The sequence below is a fragment of the Onychomys torridus genome, chromosome 18 (assembly GCF_903995425.1).
Source record: "Onychomys torridus chromosome 18, mOncTor1.1, whole genome shotgun sequence".
NCBI lineage: Eukaryota > Metazoa > Chordata > Mammalia > Rodentia > Cricetidae > Onychomys > Onychomys torridus.
In genome coordinates this window covers 51,871,174-51,891,407 of record NC_050460.1, presented here as the reverse complement: position 1 = coordinate 51,891,407, position 20,234 = coordinate 51,871,174, and the positions used below count along the sequence as shown (strand labels likewise).

Sequence of the window (20,234 nt, the reverse complement as noted above, 5' to 3'; positions counted from 1 at the left end):
TTTCCCACAGTTTGGGGTTAAAAACTTTGACAGTCTGGTCCCTCCAACAGCATTCTGTGAAAGGAAGGGTAGGAGAGAACCACGGAGGACTGTCTGCTTATACTGCCAGACACAAATCACATAACTTAAACATCAGTGACATTTCTTTTCCATCACCACCAAATAAAAATGAAAATGAAAAATCAACAGAAGGCTCCGAGCCACCTCAGCACGGGTAAACCGAGCAGCAGCTCTCGACATCTCCCCCTTACAAGATAAACTACGAGCTAATGGAGCTGGGAAGAGCTCAGACACCATGCTTTCCTTACAGATATTTATCAAGACAGAGAAACTTCATTTTAGAAAACTGAACGGAGACATGCCCTGGTTCAGAAATCCTGAAGGAGTATGTACTGACTTCCTTTCTTCCTTGCATGGGGGTACTGAGGATCAGGCCCTCTAGGCTGGAGGTAAAACCACACTTCCCTCTGCACTCAACCGCCTGCAGCGCCCAGCCAGGGCCAAGATGGATAAAGTCAAGTCAGGTGTGGTCCTGGGTGAGCATCTGAGGAGCCCCCAAATTCCCTCTGGATGTTTTTCAGTTCCTGGCACACAGAAGGTCAGGTACAGTCACTGGGGATGGGCTCCTGCCGCTTTGAAGCTACACCTACTACTTGTCTTGTGCCTTTGGGGAAATAAAGGTACAGGGTAGAGGGCTCGTGGATTAATTTCCTGCCCTCAAACAAAGAAGCATCCTGACTTTGGATCACTGAAACACACTTCACACCGAAGGGTGGCATGGTCTAAGCATATGACATATGGGAACGGAAATGTACCAACCTGTATAGCAAACAGACACTAATTAAATTTTACATAAAATGCACTCCACACTGGATCTAGAGACCCAAAAGGAGCACTGATTCTACACAACGTCAGTCACAATGTGGTACCTGTGCCCTGATTCTTCATTAGTCTCATCCCTCAGAGGGTGAAAAGTGGCATCTGCAACCCACTGACATGGGTATGGGGGATAAGCTTCACAATGCATCGGACAACTTTAACACGCACGCACGCACGCACGCACACACACGATAATCTGTGGAAAACAAGACAAGTCTGCAAGCTTCCATTCCAAGATTCTGGCCATTCCAAGTGTTTTCTAGAGCATCCCTTCCTGTCAGGAACACACTAAAACCTGTGAGCATTTACTTGGCTAGCTTTGACGATAATTCAATATACCTAAAAGCAACTGGCGCTGTGACTGAAGAGAAAATGCAATGCCTCCCCACGGAGGAAAAAAAATTATGCCGAAGGACAAGAAACAGGGCTTCCTCCTCCTCACTCAGCCTGGCTGCATTTTAAACACAAGCATTAGCATGGCTAGGTGTAACCGTACATCCACAAGGCATGACTTCAGGGGGAGCAGAGTGTGAAGAACGCACCTACGGAGTGCATGGACTCCCCACCTCCACTCAGAGTATCGCTAACAATGGACAGCTCTGGACTCAAGCCTCCTGATCCTGTTCTCACACCCATCCTCAATAGCCAGGTCTCATGTGCACAATCTCACTGCCCTATGATGACTATGGGTGTTTCCCAGAGGCAGTGGAGGTGATTTTTATATAAAAGAAGCCATAGGAACCATCTGGAATAGTGTCACCATCGATGCAATCAAAGCAGCAAATGTGAACATGAGCACTTCCAACAGGCCTGCTTCTGTCCCAGGCCTTCCTCAGAAACTCAATCTGAAGACACTTTGTCCCCTTGCGAATGAAATGTAGCAGCAACATCCAGGTATGTGCTACAAGGTAGCCTACAAGGTAGAGGCCAGGGCTTCGGGCACACAGGCTCAGTGAGTCCCCACAATATACAGTGTATCCACTCATCCACCTATTCTATCAGGCAAACCTCGAAGATGGGGTTTGCTGTGATGGTAGGAGTGGCCTATGCACATAAAGTTCAGGTGACAAAACCCTCACCCCAGAAGACCAATATAAACAGAGAACCCCCCCCAAAAAAACCCAAAAAAACAAAAACAAATCACCAACCCTCATGTGTCTCCCAGATGCCAGATGCTCAGAGACATAGACAAAGAAGGGAAAGTCTGGCCCTACAGGAAGACCCACCTCTCCTGAAGATGAGGTTGGTAGCAGATGGGTTCTGAGATTACCCATTATGGTTCACAAAGCATCACTGCCGGGACATACTGGGTGTGGAGACTAGCACAGGCTACTAGAATTCACACTGAAGAATCCAGGGCAGAGTAGGAGAGGGCAAAAAGAAGCCGGGGGATAGTCAGATGGGGCGGGGGAACTCGGTTCAGGCCTGTGTGCGCTCAGAAAAAGCACACGGGCCAGCAGCTGAGGAGAACAGTGTGGTTGAGAAGCAAGAAGGGTCAGTCACGCAGCCTGAGAAACCAACAGAGCGCCGACCTGGACAGAGACAGCACACATGAAAAGTTTCAGCGGCTTGGCTGTTCGCTTAAGACAGGTTTCTGGTTTCTCTAGTCCTGAACGGCAGTCCCCACGAACTTGACACTGTGGATTCTCTACCTAGTCCCCATTTCGAGCGCACAGATAACAAGAAGACTACAACAGAATACAGTGACCTCCTTCAGGTTTGGGACGCTCTGTCTGAGACACCCACAAGGCACTCACACAGATGTAAAACAAACTTCCAATGCAGGATATGCAAGGACAGCCTCTTTAAGAGCAGTGTACAGACAGACCCAACACTGAGCTCTCATCTCTCTCAAAACTGTGCCTTAAGTGGGTGGTGTCTCCTTAGGAACCTAAAATATGTTTTGTTTTTCTAGAAAGAGAAAGAATGACATTCCACCCTTTTCCAGGGGCAAAACTGATTGGCTTGCCAAAATTAAGCCTTAAATGTGGAAACTTGCCACCTGAGTTAGGCTCCACAGTAAATAATTCCAAATACACGATATGAACTATACATAGGGTGTCCTTCACTGGGTAAGGACACCATGGTTGCCGGACAGAGCATCGGGGTTTCTAAACATGGCATTCAGCCACTGTTTTACGATATCACTTGCCAATGTTTTTGCATTGGACTGGAGAGATGACTCCAATGTTAAGAGCACTGGCTGCTCTTCCAGAGGACCTTAATTCAGTTCCCAGCACCCACATAGCAGCCCCGTCCATCTCTCAATTCCAGTTCCAAGGGATCCAACACCCTCTTCTGGCTGCTGAGGGCACTGCAGGCATGTGGTGCACACATGTGCATATGGGCAAACACATCAAATAGAATCTGTTAAAAAAACAAACAAACCCAACTTTTTACTTCTGTACTGACCTAAACTTCTATAAAGAAGGGATTTGTTTTATAGTCAGAAAAGACACTTAAATCCTAGTGATTTATGGCGGGCCTTTATTTCCAAACTAAACATACTGAATGTCTGAGCCTATCTAGAAAAGACACACACCTGGAGCAGGCAGCTGACCATGGCTCACACCTGTAACACCAGCAGCTGCCTGAGAATTTTGCAATTCGACAGGGCCTGCCCCGTGATTGCACTTCCACACCTGCACAGGGCCGACCACCCCCCGGACCACCCTCAGGCTCTGAGTCAAGACAATCAGAGACCACATTCTCCCAGGATTTGCCAGACAGATCTGGACTAGCACATAAACACCAAGCAAACTAAACATTGGGTTTGTGTTTATGATTTCCCCCTCCCAAAAAAGAAATCGTCATCTATAATCAGTAGCCTGGCTCCAGTGCTGATTTAACGAGTAAAATTGTATAATCACTCAGAACACTTTAGCCCCCTCTAAGCTCCAGATAAATTACACTGCAGACTCTGACCCCCCCCCCCCCCCCATGATGTACAGTCCGAGAGAAGAGGCCCGTAACAGGTCATTCTCCCCACAGGCAATGGCTACCTCTTGCTACACAGATGCCGAGGAAACAGACCAAAGGATCTACCTTTCTTGAAATGGTAATCATGGTGGAATGAGCTGCCTACACCAGAAGAGACAGAAGAGCTTAATGGCTGAAGTTTCTGCCTTGAACCTGACTGTGGAAAAAGAGGTCCCGCTCCAAGCCTGTGAGAAAGACAGAATTCAGGAAGCCGCAGGATGGCATTCAGTGGAGGGGAAGAGCACCCCAAACTTCACCTAACACTGGGAGGGGTGAAAACACTTCCAGGAACTTTGGAACACAGTTTGGCAATTTCTTACCAAAGTAAACATGCAATTACCACATAACCCAGCGACCCTAATCCTGGGTATTTACCCAAACAGGCTGAAATCTTTAGTCTAGACAAATGGATGTGAATGTTTCAGACAGATGTGTACACAACTGCCAGAACCTGAAAGCAACTAAGATGTCCTCCAGTAGATAGAGAGAAATGGCTACTACACCCAAGAACTAAAAAGAAACAAACCACAAAAATAAATACTGTAGAGGGGCTGGAAAGAGGGTACCTGCTGCATAGTCTTGAGGACTGGGTTCCAATTCCCTTAACCCAAGAAAAAGCCATGAATGCTGGATGGACCTAGTACCAGCCTGTAATCTTAGGCCTGGGGAGGTGGAGAGAGAGAGGGGGCCCTGAGCAAGCTGGCTAGTTAGACTAACCCAATCTGCAGGCTGTGGGTTCAAATGGGAAAGACCTTGCCTTAACATATAAGAGGGATGAATCAAAGGGAGATTCATGTATCAGGCCTCCATCCATACACACACACACACACAAAGAAAGAGCATGGAGGACCCTTCAGTTCATTCTACCAAGTGACAGAGCCCAACCTGTTTCCACACCCAACAGAACATCCTGAGAAAAGGCAAAACTACAACAAGAGCTCAGCAGTATCCGCATCTTAAAGGAAGAAAAAAGGAGAACAGAGAATTCCTACGATGGAAGAATTCTCCTTCCTAATGCTCTTACAGTGAGTGAGCCATGTCCTTACAGATGTGGCCAAGCCCATAGAATATACAAGTCTAACAGTGAGCCCTGATGTAACACATATGGGCGACCATGGGACTCTTGGGGCTGGTGGTGGAGGAGGCTGTGCCTACAGAGGGCGTAGCAAGCAGGTAGGAGAAACTACTTTGTTGATTTTTACCAAAAACCTAAACCTACCCTGAAAAATAAACCCCCCCCCCACCTCCTCTCTCCTCTCTCTCTCCTCTCTCCAATATGCCTTCCTGAAAGGGTCCAAGTATAGCCTTCATCACCTGTATCGTTCATCAACACACAAGTTAGTGTTATAATCAGAAGAACTTAAGCAAGAAATAGGATGATCTTCCTGTCAAATTAACTAAAACTGTGGAAAATCGCCGTGGCCCCCATTTCTCCTTCGGCCTTGTCATAGCCTTCCCAGGGAGGGTCTGTCAGGAACTGCACACAGCCTGTCGCTGGCACAAACTCAACTGGTGGCATTCTCCTGGGCATCCAGAAGCAGATGGAAAGGTCAGACCCGACCCCACCCCCAGCCTTCACCCAAAAACCTCAGCAATCTCTCTGCTGCATTCGACAATTCTCTAACACCGGCCAAGAATGAGGGACCCAGGTGGACCACATGCACTTTTAGCTCCCTGAATACATTAGGGATTAAAAAAAAACAAACCCGGAGACCTGCCCCACACTTGCAAACTGTCAGCATGAACAATTAAGACCCTTACTGGATAGGACTACAAAACACTGACACAAGGAAGCTGACCTGCCTGCCTGTGAGCTGTCGTTGAGACTGAGTGCTAGGAAACAAAGCTGCTCCCTTAACCCCTGTTCCCAAATATTCAGGAGGCTTCTGGTCTTGCACGCCAGAAATGAACATGCTTGTCCCTGCAAGGCCACCGTGTCTGTGTACAAGTGCCAGGCCTACTTATGGGTCAACAGGTCAAACAGATAACCCTTTCCCCCGTGTCTCCTGCCTCTACACAAACAGCAGTCTAACCTGCTGCTCACTGCAGGGAAGAGGTTAGAGGTACCCTCACGTGTAAGTTTTCCTTCCACGGCTCATGGTCTGCAGAAGACTAATGTTCTCCTTTCCAACTAACTTTAAATAGTTTTCATTTAGATCAGATCTTAAACCAACAACCTCCACCAATGTCCTCTCGGTTCCAACCTCAACTCTGCCACGTCCTCTCTTAGGCAAGGAAGACTGGAGGCTTGCAACCGGCCACCTCCACACATCGCTTTCCTTTCGCATCAAAAGGCCGATCTAACAACTTGTAGCCAGGAGACGCATGCTTGTGGGTCCAGTTCCACTGAACGGGACTGGATGAGAGCAAGAAAGATGCCTTCCTACAAAATCAACTGCTATTTAGGTTGCAAATCACACTGCCTCCCTGGTGGAAATCTGCTGCTATCCACACAAACCAGGAAAGGCCATGCAGAAGCCAGGCACAGGGAACACACACACACACTTCACTTTTTCTTGGCACAGGGCAGCTTAAATTTGTCCCGTTTTCGTCTCCAGGATGTGATCCTTGACCCATCACCAAATTTCTTTTCTCCAATGGACGGTTTCGTCTAATCAGCTGTGTGCAAGAGGCTCTGGCAATTTATCCTCCTTGATTTCTTGACATTTTCTTCCGTGCCGCTGGCTGGGAAACTGTTTTGATCTGAATAGGGTTGTCTGTGGGGGATTCTGCATGTTAATGATGTGGAGTTGGCAAGGGTGGGAGGTGAGAGCACAACGCGTACTTTTTCTAGTTACGTTTCGCCTCATCACCGCTACGGGGGCCTTTCCACTCGGCTGGACCAGGAGGCTGATCTCAGACTAATCTTACCCTCTTCCAGGGAGCCTCGAGGGGCCAGGTAGAAACAGAACAGATGGCCTGTGTTCCCGTCAAGTACCTAGACTCACAGGCAAGTACTCCTAAGCACTCCACCAGCAATGAAGGAGACGCACTTACATCCTCGCTCAGCCAGGCAGTCCCAGCGGCCACCCCTCCATCCTGGTTTCAGCCCCAACCCTGTCCCAGCCAGTGCCAGACGCTACACTCCCCCCTACTCTGTACCCGCCCACCCTCTCAGTCCAAAAGGACAGGGATTCCGAACGAGGTACTGTGGTAGCCCCAGTGCCCGCCCTTCCCTCTCCATACTGGCCAGAAAACTCCACTTCCCGGATTCCGGGCCACTCTCTCCCTCCCCCTGGGCCGGCGATCCAGCAAAGCGCCTTCCTCCTGCCAACTGGGTGCCCAATCCAGCGGCACACCCCGCCTCCCCCACTAACCTTCGAACAGACCCCAGCTTCGTCCACTCATGAGGGCTCGAGGGGAGGGGGTCCCCCGATTCTCAGCCTTCAGGCGCCGGAGGGCTGAGAAAGTCCCACCCCGCCCCCCAAGCCACGCCGCCAGCCTCCAGCCCAGCCTCAGAGGGGCCTCCGCCCGGGGCGAAGAGGAGACGTGGGGGGTCTCCCCGGGCACCTCCAACACCCCAAGAGAGGGAGGGCACGAGTGGGACCCGAGGCCGGCTCCCTGTGCCCGCAGGCCCGCAGCCCCTCGCGGGGGCGCGCGCTCAGGGTCGCCCCCCGGTCCGCGGGGTGCCACTCACGATGGTCACGCTGGCTTTGCGCAGGTCGCGGTTCTCCTCCTGCAGCGCCTTGCACTTGAGTTTGTAGGTCTCCAGCTCGATCTTCAGCACCTTGTTCTCCTGCTGCAGCGAGGCCAGGCGGTTGGTGAGCTCCTCCAGGCGGAACGGCGAGATGACAATGCCCCCCGACTTCCCGCCGCCGCCCCCGCCGCTGCCGCCCGAGGTCGCCGAGCAGGACGACTGCATGGCTGCCGGGCCGCCGCCCGCCGCGTCTGTATCGCTCTCGCTCGCACTGTCCGCCATGGCGGGGCGAGTGGGCGCGGGGCCGGGAGCGGGGCGCGGAGGAGCGGGCGGGCGGGCGGGCGCGCGGCGAGTGGGGCGCGGGGCCGGGCGCGCGGCGGGGAGCGGGGAGCTCAGAGCGCGGCGCGGGCGGCAGGGCGCAGACGCGCGGCGGCGGCGGCGGAGAAAGAGAGGGCGCTTCCCGCGGCCGCGCGAGCTGCTCCGCCAGGGAACAGAGACCCCGCCCGGACTCGGGCAGTACTGCAGCGCCGGGATCTGGCGCGCTCCGCTGGGGGGACGGCCCCGCAAGCCCCAACCCCGTGCTGGGCGACCAGCTGCGCGCACACACACACGCGCACACACATACACACGCACACACTCACACGCACGCACGCACGCACGCTCCGGCCCGCGCCGCCTTCCCGCGCACGTGCTCCCGCCCCGGGCCCCTGCGTCCCAGGCCCCAACCCACGGCCGCGCGCCGCCTCTTCCGGAGAAAGGCGGACTCCACGCCGCGCCAGCCCTTGCAGGTGCCGGGACACGTGGGAGGGGCAGCCGGGCTCTTCAGTCCACCCCACCCTTCCACCCCCGCCAAGCTGTAGCCTGGCACCTTCCGTCGGCGCCGGCGCGCGTGGATCTCTCTGGCTGCTTCAAGCAGAGGCTCACTTGGAGCTAGGAACAGAAAGTTCCCCGTGCAGTGGGCCCCGGGTGGGGAGTCGGGGGGTGGAGTGGGGGTGGGGGTGTCACGACAAGAGCCACAGGTTAGCCTTGCTTGGCAAAGAATTTTGCAGAGAAGACAAGCAAGCCCCTCTCGTCCAGTTGTTTAAACCCAGGCGCAGCCCCCCCAGTCCCCGCCCTTGCATCTTGCAAACCCTCTGTGCACAGGTCACGAAATAGGATTAAGCCACCAAGATGTGTCTAGTCAAGAAAGGGGAGTATTTTTCAGAAGGATTGCAACGCACTTCAAGTGCCAATTTTCCAAAGTAACTGCAGGCACAATGCTAAACAAATAGCCACGATTAAGTGAGGGAACTGTATAACCATTATTACCACTCACCAACTCCTACAAAATCTCCAGGAGGTAAAAATAAAACCGTAATTACTGCCGTAGAGAGCCAGGCTCAAACAATCAGAAACTCAAACTCGTTTACTGTTAGGCCCCTTCCCTCCGTTCTAGGCTTGCAGGAAACGGGCCTAGCAGGTGAAAAGGGTCTAAACACTTCACCCCGCTGATACAAAACAGCTTTCACTTATGGGTAAAAAAAAAAAAAAAAAATTGGAAAGTGAAACTGACTAGACGAGTTTTATTATCCAAGTTTAGTCAACGGAAGAACAAACTCATGGAAACAAAATGCTAAAAGGGGGTGGGAAGGTGGGGGGGGTGAAGTGTGTTTTCTAGCTGTCAACTGCTCCAGGACTTTCTTAAAGCACTTAGTATGACTTTAGAAATCGCTTTCTTGGTTCCCAGCCCCACTACCCCCCCCCCCGCCCCCCCCCCCCCGTGCCCTTTTAACCTAAATTTGATCTTCGAATAAACTCAGCCTGCCAACGGTGGAGCCTTGACCTCATCATTACCAAGATGGCTGCTTCTGGTCAACTCAGAAATGCCAATTTGCAGTGATCCCCCCCAAACTTCCCCTGACATTCTTGAGTTTATTGGGGGGGGGGGGGCTTCTGAAAACACCATCGGTGAAGCAGAATTTAACAATAACAGTTGAACATGAGGGTTTGGAAAGCCTTTGGCTTTGCCCTACAGAAATGTAGAGCCCACCTAAATATTCCTCTGCTGTCACCTAAGTTAGCCCTTTGACTTTGCCATGTTGGGTCCGGGACAAGGAGACACTCGGCTCCTTCGGTTCCAGGAAGCTTCTGGAAAGCCGACTCAGGGTGAGATGGACGGGGTAAGGGGAGCACTGCCTGGGACTGGGATTTAAGTGCATTCTTTCCGCTTTATTCAACGCAGGGCTAGTCTGGGGTGGGCGTGGCCTCCACACTTCACAAGTTTCCTATTGTTCTTTTCCCTCGCCACCTCCAGACTGCCACGTCGAGAGGGCTTACAGCCCCGGGAACATTCCTTCCAGGCAGAGTAGGGGGCCAAATGAGCTCGCTGGTGTTTATCACTAAAACTAACAGCCTTCGGAAAGCGACCTGCAGGCTTCCAGTCGGCAGAGGGGTGGAGTTAAGAAGTGACTGGGTTTTCTTAAAGGGCCCATGTCAGTATAAGCTTGAGAATGTCTAGGTCTTCGTTAGGAACTGGGGGAACTGCATTTTTTTTTAACGTCGTATTTGTAGTTGCTAATCGGTTTTAGAAGATGTTAGAAGGAAGTCCATCTTCTAAAGCTTCTCTGCTGCTACAGATGGGAATAAATTGGAAGATTTTTTTTTCCACACCCCCCCTCCAGGATTTTATTGTTACTGCATGTCTAATTTTCTACTTCTTGTAGAAGTGATTCTCCTCATAAACAGACGATTTGTCACGACACTGGTTCGGTAATAGCATTACAATGGAAACACCAGCTACAAAATAGATCGGATCATTATAACACCCCTCAGCTTTCCAGTGGGAATGAATCAGAGGGTAGCGGTAGCCTGAGTTCCCTGGAGGAAGAAGGGCAAGTGTAAATTACCACCTCCATAGCAGAAATAGTGAAATCCGCTGCTTCACGCTGAGCATAAGTCCCGAGATATGTGAAGGAAGGAACATGGTACCTTGCAGGTGAAGGTGTGTGTGTGTGTGGGGGGGGGACATCGAAATCTTTGTTTCTCAAATACCATTTTATTTTGCATTTTGATTCTCTGGGTACCCTTAAAACTTGAATGTTCTCAATGCTGATATCAAAATAGTGGCAGCATAAGTGATAGGAAATTTTTGTCGCTTAATTGTAATGACTACATATATATATCCCCAGGCATCACTGGTTCTGTCAATATCAGATCCATGTGACATCACTCAAACTCTCAATGATTTGGTGGGATTCGGGATCCACTAGCGTTTTAAACAGACTTAGAGTGGCCCAAATGTAGCTGGCTAGAGGTAGAAAATGCTCCTGTGGGACCATCGCTTTCAGAAAGGTAGTCCTACACTGTTTGGAACCTGTCTGGCCCCTAGGCCTTGCCGGGGCATCTGAACATGGACCGTGTCAACTCTTGGGGCTAGACAGTTTTTGCTGGAGTAAGCTCTAGTGTGCATTTTAAGATGTCTGTTTTGTTTATTTATCCATGCACCTCTGCCTTGCCTGCTAGATGCCGGGAGTGTGCCAACCACAAATGTCTTCAGACATTGCCAGGATCACCTCCTCCCACCCGCCCACCACAGAAACAACTGCTTTGCTAGAGATAAGGAAGAAAGTCTAGAATTGGTGCTATAAAGGACTTGCCGCTGGACTTGCTTAGGAGGCAGTAAATCACACAAGTGGAATTCAGCTAAAATGCACCAACCAGACCTGTTAGAGATAAGGGAAGTTTAGGGTGCTAGGATGTGAATGTTTGTTCACCAGGATTGACCTCCAATTACGAGGCTCCATCCCTAGAAAAGAGGAGGCAGCCCTGACTTACCAGCCATTAGGCCCATCCCCATATCAAAGAACCTTCCTCTAAGGGTCAGCTCAAGGGGGTCAGCACAGGGTCACAGCCACCATTAAGCCTGGTCTGCCATTAAGTCCCCTGTGGTCTTATCAGGAAAAGCATCAGTCTGTCTGGTGGGCCAGATGACCCCTGTATCAGCTATTTAGGAAACAAGAGCACTGCTGCACGTAAGAAATAATTCTGCCAATCCAAGAGGCCAGACAGACAGTCTCCTGTCGTTTAAATTGTTCAAAGTGTGACCTGGGGTCCCGGGAACCTGAAAGGGGTTTTGATAGTGTTTCTAGAATGCATAGGCCAGAAGTGTATGAAAGTTACCAAAATCTTCTCCTCATGGTTGTCTCTTCTTCGGGCATTAACCAGAATCACACAAACGCTGCTAGAGATCTCTTCCTCTGCAAATGTCACCCGGATGTCACTAGTGTATGAAGTCTAGAACAGGAGTAGACTGAGGTAGCCCCGTTGGGCTCTGCATACTGCAGAGCCCCCAGGACCCTTTTGTCCACATTTTGTGTGTGTGTCAACTTCTCTGAGAGCCTGTCCCCGAGCTAGCACATCCTCTTGTCCTCTGGTTACTCAGCTTCTTCAGCCCACCTTTTCACTAGCTTTGCCTTTAATGTTGTTAACGTCCCATCCAGGTAGGAGGTCATGACCAGAAGATGAGTTAGTGGTATGTCTCTCTCTTCACTCCTCTTTTGTGTTGGTGTGTTTTACATTTAAGTTATAGATTAAAGAGATTCAAAGAGGCAGATCTGCAAAAACTACTGATATAGGATGTATGTCTGAAGATACATCCAGCCTAGTCATATGAAAATTGTCCTGAGGTAGGCCATGTAAAACTGCTAGCCAGAAAAAAAAAAAAATTATTTAAGTCCTATTCACCATACAGCAGGAAGGAAGGAAGCTGGGCAATTGGGAGGCAGAGGTAGGCTGGTTTCTGTGAGTTCAAAGCCAGCCTAGTCTACACAGTGAGTTCTAGGATATCTGGGGTGATATAGCGAGACCCTGTCTCCAAAACAACTAAGTAAATAAGTAAATAATAAACAAAAGAAGCCAGACTCAGAATCTGCTGTGTAGTTGCACTTATGAACGGATAATATATTAAACCCATGACTACGCGTAGGGATTGTCAGCCTCTACTCCTGGAAACTTGTCCTGCACGGGACTGGCTAGAACTGGTATCCAAAAAATTCTCTTTAAATCCTTTTTGGTAAGCAGAAGAGCATAAACACAAAGCTGTTTAGTTAATGTGTGCTGTCAGAGGTGAGACTAATGATTCTGTGTGAGAGAGAGAAGTGTCTGGAAAGTCCTGGTGGTATTCTTCATCTTCATCTGGGTGCCCATGTGTGTTCAATCACAAAATGGTGTTTAGACGTGTACCTAGGATGGTGTATGTTTCTGCATAAATGTTATATTTCAGGAAAATATATTAATACAAACAGGAAGGAGACAAGGCTGCAAGAGGGTGGTAAGCGTGGGGTCTGAACCTGAGGCGGCGGCAGTATGGGACCTGTGACCCATAGAGTTGGGTGTTTTAATATCTTTGGAGACATTTCTCTTTGGATGAAGATTCATGAAGGATGAGAGTCCATACACACTACAATCTCCAAAACATCTTGCCTTCCTGAAAAGTGGCCTAGGGACTTCAGATAATGGATGATGGCCACAGTTCTTCGATTTCGTCAAGCACACTCCAAAAGGGTGAATCACACTCTGTGTACGATATGACAATAAAAATCAATTAATTTTAAAAAATAGTTGACTCTGGGCAGTGGTGGTGCACGCCTTTAATCCCAGTACTTGGGAGGCAGAGGCAGGAAGATCTCTGTGAGTTTGAGGCCAGCATGGTCTACAGAGCAAGTTCCAGTCTCAAAAAAAAAAAAAAAAGTTGGCACTGGCTTGCTAATATCCTTGGGGTACCTTGAAAACACAGGACTCAGCTTCACAATGAAGATGCAATTACAATGAAAACTACATAATGCAGACTTATAATCCACTCCGAACAAACATCCTCAGGCAAAGAAGAGCGGGATGTTATGTACAGCTTCCGTCAATAAGAGTATCAGAAAGAACTGAGTTGGATAAAATTGTTTAAAAGAATCACAGCTATAAACAATGCAATGGAAAGCACAGAAGGGAAGATCGTTAAACATAAAAACAGACAGAATTACAGATGAGCTAAATAGAATAGAAAACAAAGAAACACCTAACGTTCAGTTTGTCATGAGTTCCTAGACTGCACGGCAAGATTCTGTAACTCAGTCAACCTTAAGTCATTGCACAAAGACCAGGAATGCACCTGAGTTTTTGGTTTTTCGAGACAGGGTTTCTCTGTATAGTTTTTTGGTGCCTGTCCTGGATCTCTCTCTCTCTAGACCAGGCTGGCCTCCAATCACAGAGATCCACCTGGCTCCGCCTCCCAAGTGCTGGAATTAAAGGCGTGCACCACTGCTGCCCAGCTGCCCCTGAAGTTTTTAAGAAACAAAAGTTAGGTTTATTTAGTTCTTTGTAGATACGACCATACACACACTAGAGGAAATGTGGGACAAGATAACTGTGGATTTTGCGCTTGGTAATTGAATGTCCTGAGATGTTTTGACTATGGAGTAGGTGTCTCCAAGTTATCATCTGGCAAATAGTTGACAAAGGAACACAAATCAGTCACTTTTAGTCAAGAGGGTTACTCTGTCTTGTGTGGCTGGGCGTCATCCTGTGCTTTGTTCTAACCGCCAGCATGGAGTGGATGTATCCAGGCAGTTTTTTTCTGGTAGAGTTGGTTGTCTTGTTCCAGATGGGAACATATTGGCCTAGCTGCTTCGGACACCTGAAAACTCCTTCAGTTTCATTTGTTTGCTTTTTTTTTTCTTTCCAAGACAGGGTTTCTCTGTGTAGCTTTACGCCTTTCCTGGATCTTGCTCTGTAGACCAGGCTGGGCTTGAACTTGTTTTTAATGCACATGGGTGTTTAGTAGTCTGTGCGCCTTGTGTGTGCAGTGCCTGTCAAGGCCAGAAGAGGGCATCAGATCCTTTGGAACTGGTGTTACAGATGGTTGTGCGCTGCCATAGGGGTCCTGGGAATTGAGCCCAGGTCCTCTGGAAGAGCAGCCAGCACACTTAACCACTGAGCCATCTCTCCAACCCCCATTCCGGTATTTTAATTTAAAATTTAAATTTAAAGCTCTCAGGAGATGACTTAGCAAAAAGGAAAAAGGACTTAGAACCTTAGAATGCTGCACAGAGAGGTCCAGAGATTAAAAACAAAGAAACGAACATAAGAGCAGATGAGATATGTTTAAGGGACAGGCCCACTGTTAATCTAGTAGGCCACTGGAGAAATGCAGAGGGGCAACACTTAAAATGGGAATGGCTGAGAACTTTTCATTTTAAAAAAAAAATTCATATTCAAGAAGTCACAACCCAACATGAAAATGCAAAGAACAGTTACAGATAAATAAAAACAATATTATCCGACACCAGACCAAAAAGACAACCATTGGCTACAGAAATATCAGCCAATGATGAGAGGTAAGGGCAATTTAAATCTCAACAATGAGAATAACGACCTGTTTGGGGGAGTTTTAAATAACATGAGGATAGAGGAAAAGCTGAATTGAGAATTCTGTAGACTGGTGAGCAGATGATATCCTGGGTGAACATGTACTGTTGACCTGAACATGGCCATGTCAAGAACCCCAGTGCCTCAGACTGATGGGAAAGGCAATGCCTTGTCCTGGTCCAAGTCTAGATGTTGACTGTGTGCAGAAGCCATCAACCACAGCTGCCTCCTCCTGGTGACTGCTGCCTGAGACTGCCCCCCTACTGGGACCCCCTACCGAGGTTTGCTAACCCAACCTCCTCCTCTAGCTGTAGAGCAGAAAAGCTCTGAGCTTCCTAGCTGCTACTGCTGTGTCTCCATCCGAGCACAAGGCCCTTCTGAGCCCAGCTTTGCTAACCATGGATCTGTCGTGTCTTCATCCCTGTCATCCCAGTCAGGTCAATCTCAAAGCCTTGCAGGTCACAGAAGAAGAAATTTTGAAAATAATAAAGTAGTAGCAAGTATTCACTACTATCACTATTTTGTTGAACAGTTTATATTAATATTTTATTTTGGTTTTTCAAGACAAGGTTTCTCTGTGTAGCCTTGGCTGTCCTTGAACACAGAGATCCACCTGCCTCTGTCTCCCAAGTGCTGGGATTGAAGGTGTGCACTACTAGGCGTGTGCCCAGATAGCTTAAAATTTTAAAATAAGAGGGCTGGAGAGATGGCTCAGTGGTTAAGAACACTGGCTGTTCTTCCAGAGATCCTGAGTTCGATTCCCAGCAACCACATGGTGGCTCACAATCATCTATAATAAGATCCGATGCCCTCGTGCAGCACACAGGTATACATGCAGAGCACTCATACATAAAATATAAATAAATAAATAAAAATTTAAAAACTTAAATAAGACACTAATGAAACCAAAGTGGAATGTTTCCCTTCCAGACCAGTCAATCAGAATAAAGCACAACATCCAATACTTGCTCAACTAATGAAAAGTTATCCAGATCAAAAGAGGGGGGGATGAGGAGCAGAGAAACGGGAATGAATAGAAACCACATATACATTTATAGTGAGTTATGCAGACCTATTAGGAAGTGTCCAGCAGTAACTGAATGTGCCAGTTAAGACACAAAGATGATCAAATGCCAAGTGCAGAGGATAAGTGTCTGCAGAGTCTGCCACCAGCTGGGCAGATGCACCCCGTCCCCAGATGTGGGGTTATTAGCTTGTTCCCTATGATGGGCTACGTGTACATTTGAGTGATGTAGGTTGTGGATGTAACAGATGTAACGAAGACTAACCTCTGGGTTAGACTGAGAGGGTAGCTTCATGGCAAAGTGCGGAGTCATGGCATTGGACCCATCTATTGAGTGGCATGGGCAAATTAGCTGCAATAGATGATAGGTTACAGTAAAAGGCATAAGACTATATATTCCTAGGAAAAAGCCTTTGTAAAGTTAATCATAGGTTGTTTTAGACAATATATAATTTAAAAACTAGTACAAGTGGGCAGACATAAATGAACAGAAAAACTAGAATTCATAAAAAAAAATTTAAGTTGTGATTCGAAGACTACCACCAGGAAAACCTCTGCAAGAGAACCCTAAATAATGGAAGGAAAATATTTGCAAATCACATGTCTGATAATGGTTCTATCCTAAATATACAAAGAGCCCATTACTCATCAATAAAAAGGAAATGATCCAATCTAATTACAAATGAGAAAAAAAACATGACAAAAGGATTTTGAATATATATTTTCTAAGGAAGACATACAAAATATTTTTTCTTTTTCAATTTTTGAGCTAGGGTTTCTCTGTGTAACCCTGGTTGTCCTGGAACTCACTGTGTAGACCACGCTGGCCTTGAATTCACAGAGATCCACCTACCTCTGCCTCCTGAGGTGCTGGGACAAAAAGGTGTGTCCATGCCTGGCTTCACATTTCCAATGGCAAATGAAAACCATGAGATAGTCCTTCAGATAACTGAAAACAAACACAGACATTATAAGCTATTGCGGAGAAAGTGAAGAAAAAAAAAACTTTTATGATCTTCATTGCTGGCTGGGTTATAAAACTGGCAGCCATTTTGGAAAACAAGTTGGCAATTTCTCAAGATTATGAATGTTCAACAAGAGAATTTTATTACTCATCCATCCTGTCCCTAGTACACATCCAAGAGAAATGAAGCTGTCCATTCAAAAACTTACACACAAATGATCATAACCTTGTTAAAAAGTTAAAATAACCCCAATGCTAGTAAGCTGATGAATGAATAAACAAAATGAGGCAGATCCATAAGTGGATATTATTTAACCACTATAAGAAAGAATGATTCATACCACAGAGCACACAAGCCTTGAAAATGCTATGCTAAGTGAAAGAAACTAAGAGTGAAAGACACTCCTCACATGGTTTCACTTTAGCAGCTAAAGAGATGGCCCAGCAGTAAGTTAAGACCACTTACTGCTCTTGCAGAGGACCTGGGTTCAGTTCCCATCATCCTCTCTGGGAGATTCACAACCATCTGTATCTCTAGTCCCAGGAGATCTGACACCTGACATCTTCTGGTCTCTTCTAGTACTGCACACACTTGTTGTACACACATGTATGTAAGCAGCACACTTGTACACATAAATTCAAATATGGCTTTTAGAAAAAGGATTTTATGTATGTGAACTGCCAAGGTTTGGATATCCATACAAATACAAAGTAGACTTGTATTTTTCAGAAATTGAGAGAGAAAGATAAGGTATAAAGCCAATGGATTTGTTCAAGGCTCCACAGGCAAGAAGGAATGCGTCTTAGGTTGTTTCTAAAATGCATGTTTGCATGTAATGAACTAAGCCCAGTGCATAAAGCCTCATACACCACCTCACCCAGATTTGTCATTCTTTGTCTTCCTTCTGTGAAGATTAATCTTCATTATCTACTTGACAGGCTTTAGAATCTCCTGTGAGACAAGCCTTGGGGTCTGCCTGTGAGGATGTTTAACTGTGGTGAGAAGATGTCCCTTGAGTGTGGGTGGCTCCATTCCAGGCCATGGAATTCTAATCTAAATCAAAAGGAGAAACAATCCAAGCCCTGTCATTTCCCTCTCTCTCTGCCTCTAGGCTGTGGACACAATGTGACCAGCCACATCACACTCTGTCATGCTGCCCTTGACATAATGGTCTTTGTCTCTTCAAACTAAAAGCTAAAATAAACCCTCATTCAAGTTGCTTCTTCTGTTGTTTGATTGTTTTGTTTCAAATCTTTTTTTTATTTATTCTTTGAGAATTTCATGTATATGTGTAATGTATTTTATCATTTCATTTGCTTCTTGTCAGGTCCATTGGTCATAGCAACAACAACAACAAAAAGTATCTAATACATAAAATGACTACCAGGTTAAGTTGGCCATGGTCCAGCGGATGGCCTCATACCCATGAGTATATGGGTAACACACATTAGAATAAGTAGACTATCAAAAAAAAAAAATGAGGGTATCAACTTGGAAAGGGTGGGGATGAATCTGGGGAGAGCTTGGGGAAGGAATGGGGGTTAACATATTTTATATTGTATACGTGTATGGAAATCATCAAAAGTAATAAAAATGTACTTTTAAGAATTGGTACCAGGAGTGGGGTCTCTGCTTTGATAAGCATAAACATGCCTTTCTTAGGCCTTTGCAGTGTTCCACGGGAAGCCTGGAGCTTCAGGCTAGAAAAACCCTAGAGTTCTACAAGCGGAGCTTAGTGGGCTCTTCTGTTTGGGAGTGAGGAAGACAAGAATCCCAAGAGAACTGCTGGCAGTGGGGACTGTGTTCATGGGGTTTCAGAGGTCAACAGGCCTATGTTGAACTGTACCAGAGGCCATGTGTATAGATAGCACTCTGGCAAAGGATTTTGCTGCATTCTACTTAATGTTCCAAGAATTCAGGTGAGGTTGTAATGAAATAATTCCTTTGGCAGAGGACAGTTCAAGATAGCACAGCATTCAGGGTGTGGCATGGTTACTGCTCACTACGTTTGGTCAGATCTACAGTGGAAGAACAGAGAGAGTGGGGTGGGTGGGGGGGGGGAGGGGATGGGGGGAATGTGTGGTTTGATGAGGAGAAGAATGTGAGAAACTCTATTGTTGTAGACAAAAAGAGGGCACAGAGCCAGCATCTGCAGTTGTTAAGAAGATTAGTGCGGCCACTGCACCACCTTTAATCCCAGAACTTGGGAGGGAGAGGCAGGAGATCTCTGTGAGTTTGAGGCTAGCCTGGTCTACAAGAGTGAGTTCCAGGACAGCCTGGGCTGTTTCACAGAGAAACCTTGTCTCAACCAAAACCAAACCAAAGCAAAACAAAACAAAAAGATCAGTACCATTAAAAGTAAATTTTGTGCCCTTACTGGGAAAATTGAAAAGGTGTCCTGAGAACAAGACCCCACCAGAGAAAGGTTAAAATTGTAAAAATACATCTTCGTGTGAAAGGAGAGAGCCTGGGGATGCTGTTGAAGGGATGAAAACAACTGTCTAGAGGAGTCTTTTCTTAGGTTCAGTCACCAAGGTGCACAGCTCTGGGAGAAGGGAGATGATCGCTCCCAGGCCGAGGACCGAACGTCTGAGTGTACAAGTTCATTAACAACCTCCTTGATGTATGCAGAGACGCCTTGTGCATGGCTGTCACCAAGGGTGAGGCAGAAGCCATATGGATTGATAGTAAGTGTAGACAGTCCAAACTCGAGGCAGATTTGTTACGGAAGTTTATGCCGTTTGGAGAACTAATTGCCTTTATTCTTAGGTCCGTTGAACTTTTCAGGTTGTTCATAGTGAGCAGTTTCCTCTTTTCTTTCCTTATGTCTCTCTCCATGTCCTTCCTTTTTCTTTGTTAATCAATTCATTAAGTAAAAAAATTAATTAAGACATTAATTTCGACCCACCTCAGCCAACTGTGCATCACAATTTTGAAATGCCTCCGGTCCTTATTTCACCCAGGAGAAACCATTAAAAGACATATACTGGCTTACTTCCGGAATCTCCAGGTTTTCCCAGGCGAGTCTCGCCTCCGCTGCTTCCCCTCTTGGGCTGAGTGTGTGTGGCCTCTTCCCGTTCTCTGCTCCAACTTTGGATTTTCTCTAGACAAGGTTCTTCTCATCAGCGCCTCCATCTCGAAGCGTTTCTTCTTGTCATTGACTGTTTCCTGGTGCCGGGATGACACGCTCATGCTTTCTGGCCCTCTCCTGGCCCAACCACCTGTTTTTCTTTGCATTTACTCACTCGTACAAGTCTCTCTTTGGCTTATACTCTGTTTTATTTGGTTTGGGCTCTAGCTACAGGAATTTACCTTCATTGCAAGTTAACCCATCACGATAAGAGCTTGCCATCTG

The 20,234-nt window shown here is 47.3% G+C and overlaps 1 protein-coding gene across 1 annotated transcript in view; it reads right to left on the bottom strand.

Moving 5' to 3' along the window:
• Ccdc6 (coiled-coil domain containing 6) overlaps window positions 1-7,827 on the bottom strand; it is a 98,138-nt gene extending 90,311 nt beyond the window's left edge. The window contains exon 1 of the mRNA XM_036168221.1: window positions 7,496-7,827. Within this exon, the coding sequence (XP_036024114.1) occupies window positions 7,496-7,777 (282 nt within the window). The 5' untranslated portion in view covers window positions 7,778-7,827. The remainder of the gene's footprint in view (window positions 1-7,495) is intronic.
• Between the last annotated feature and the right edge of the window lie 12,407 nt (window positions 7,828-20,234).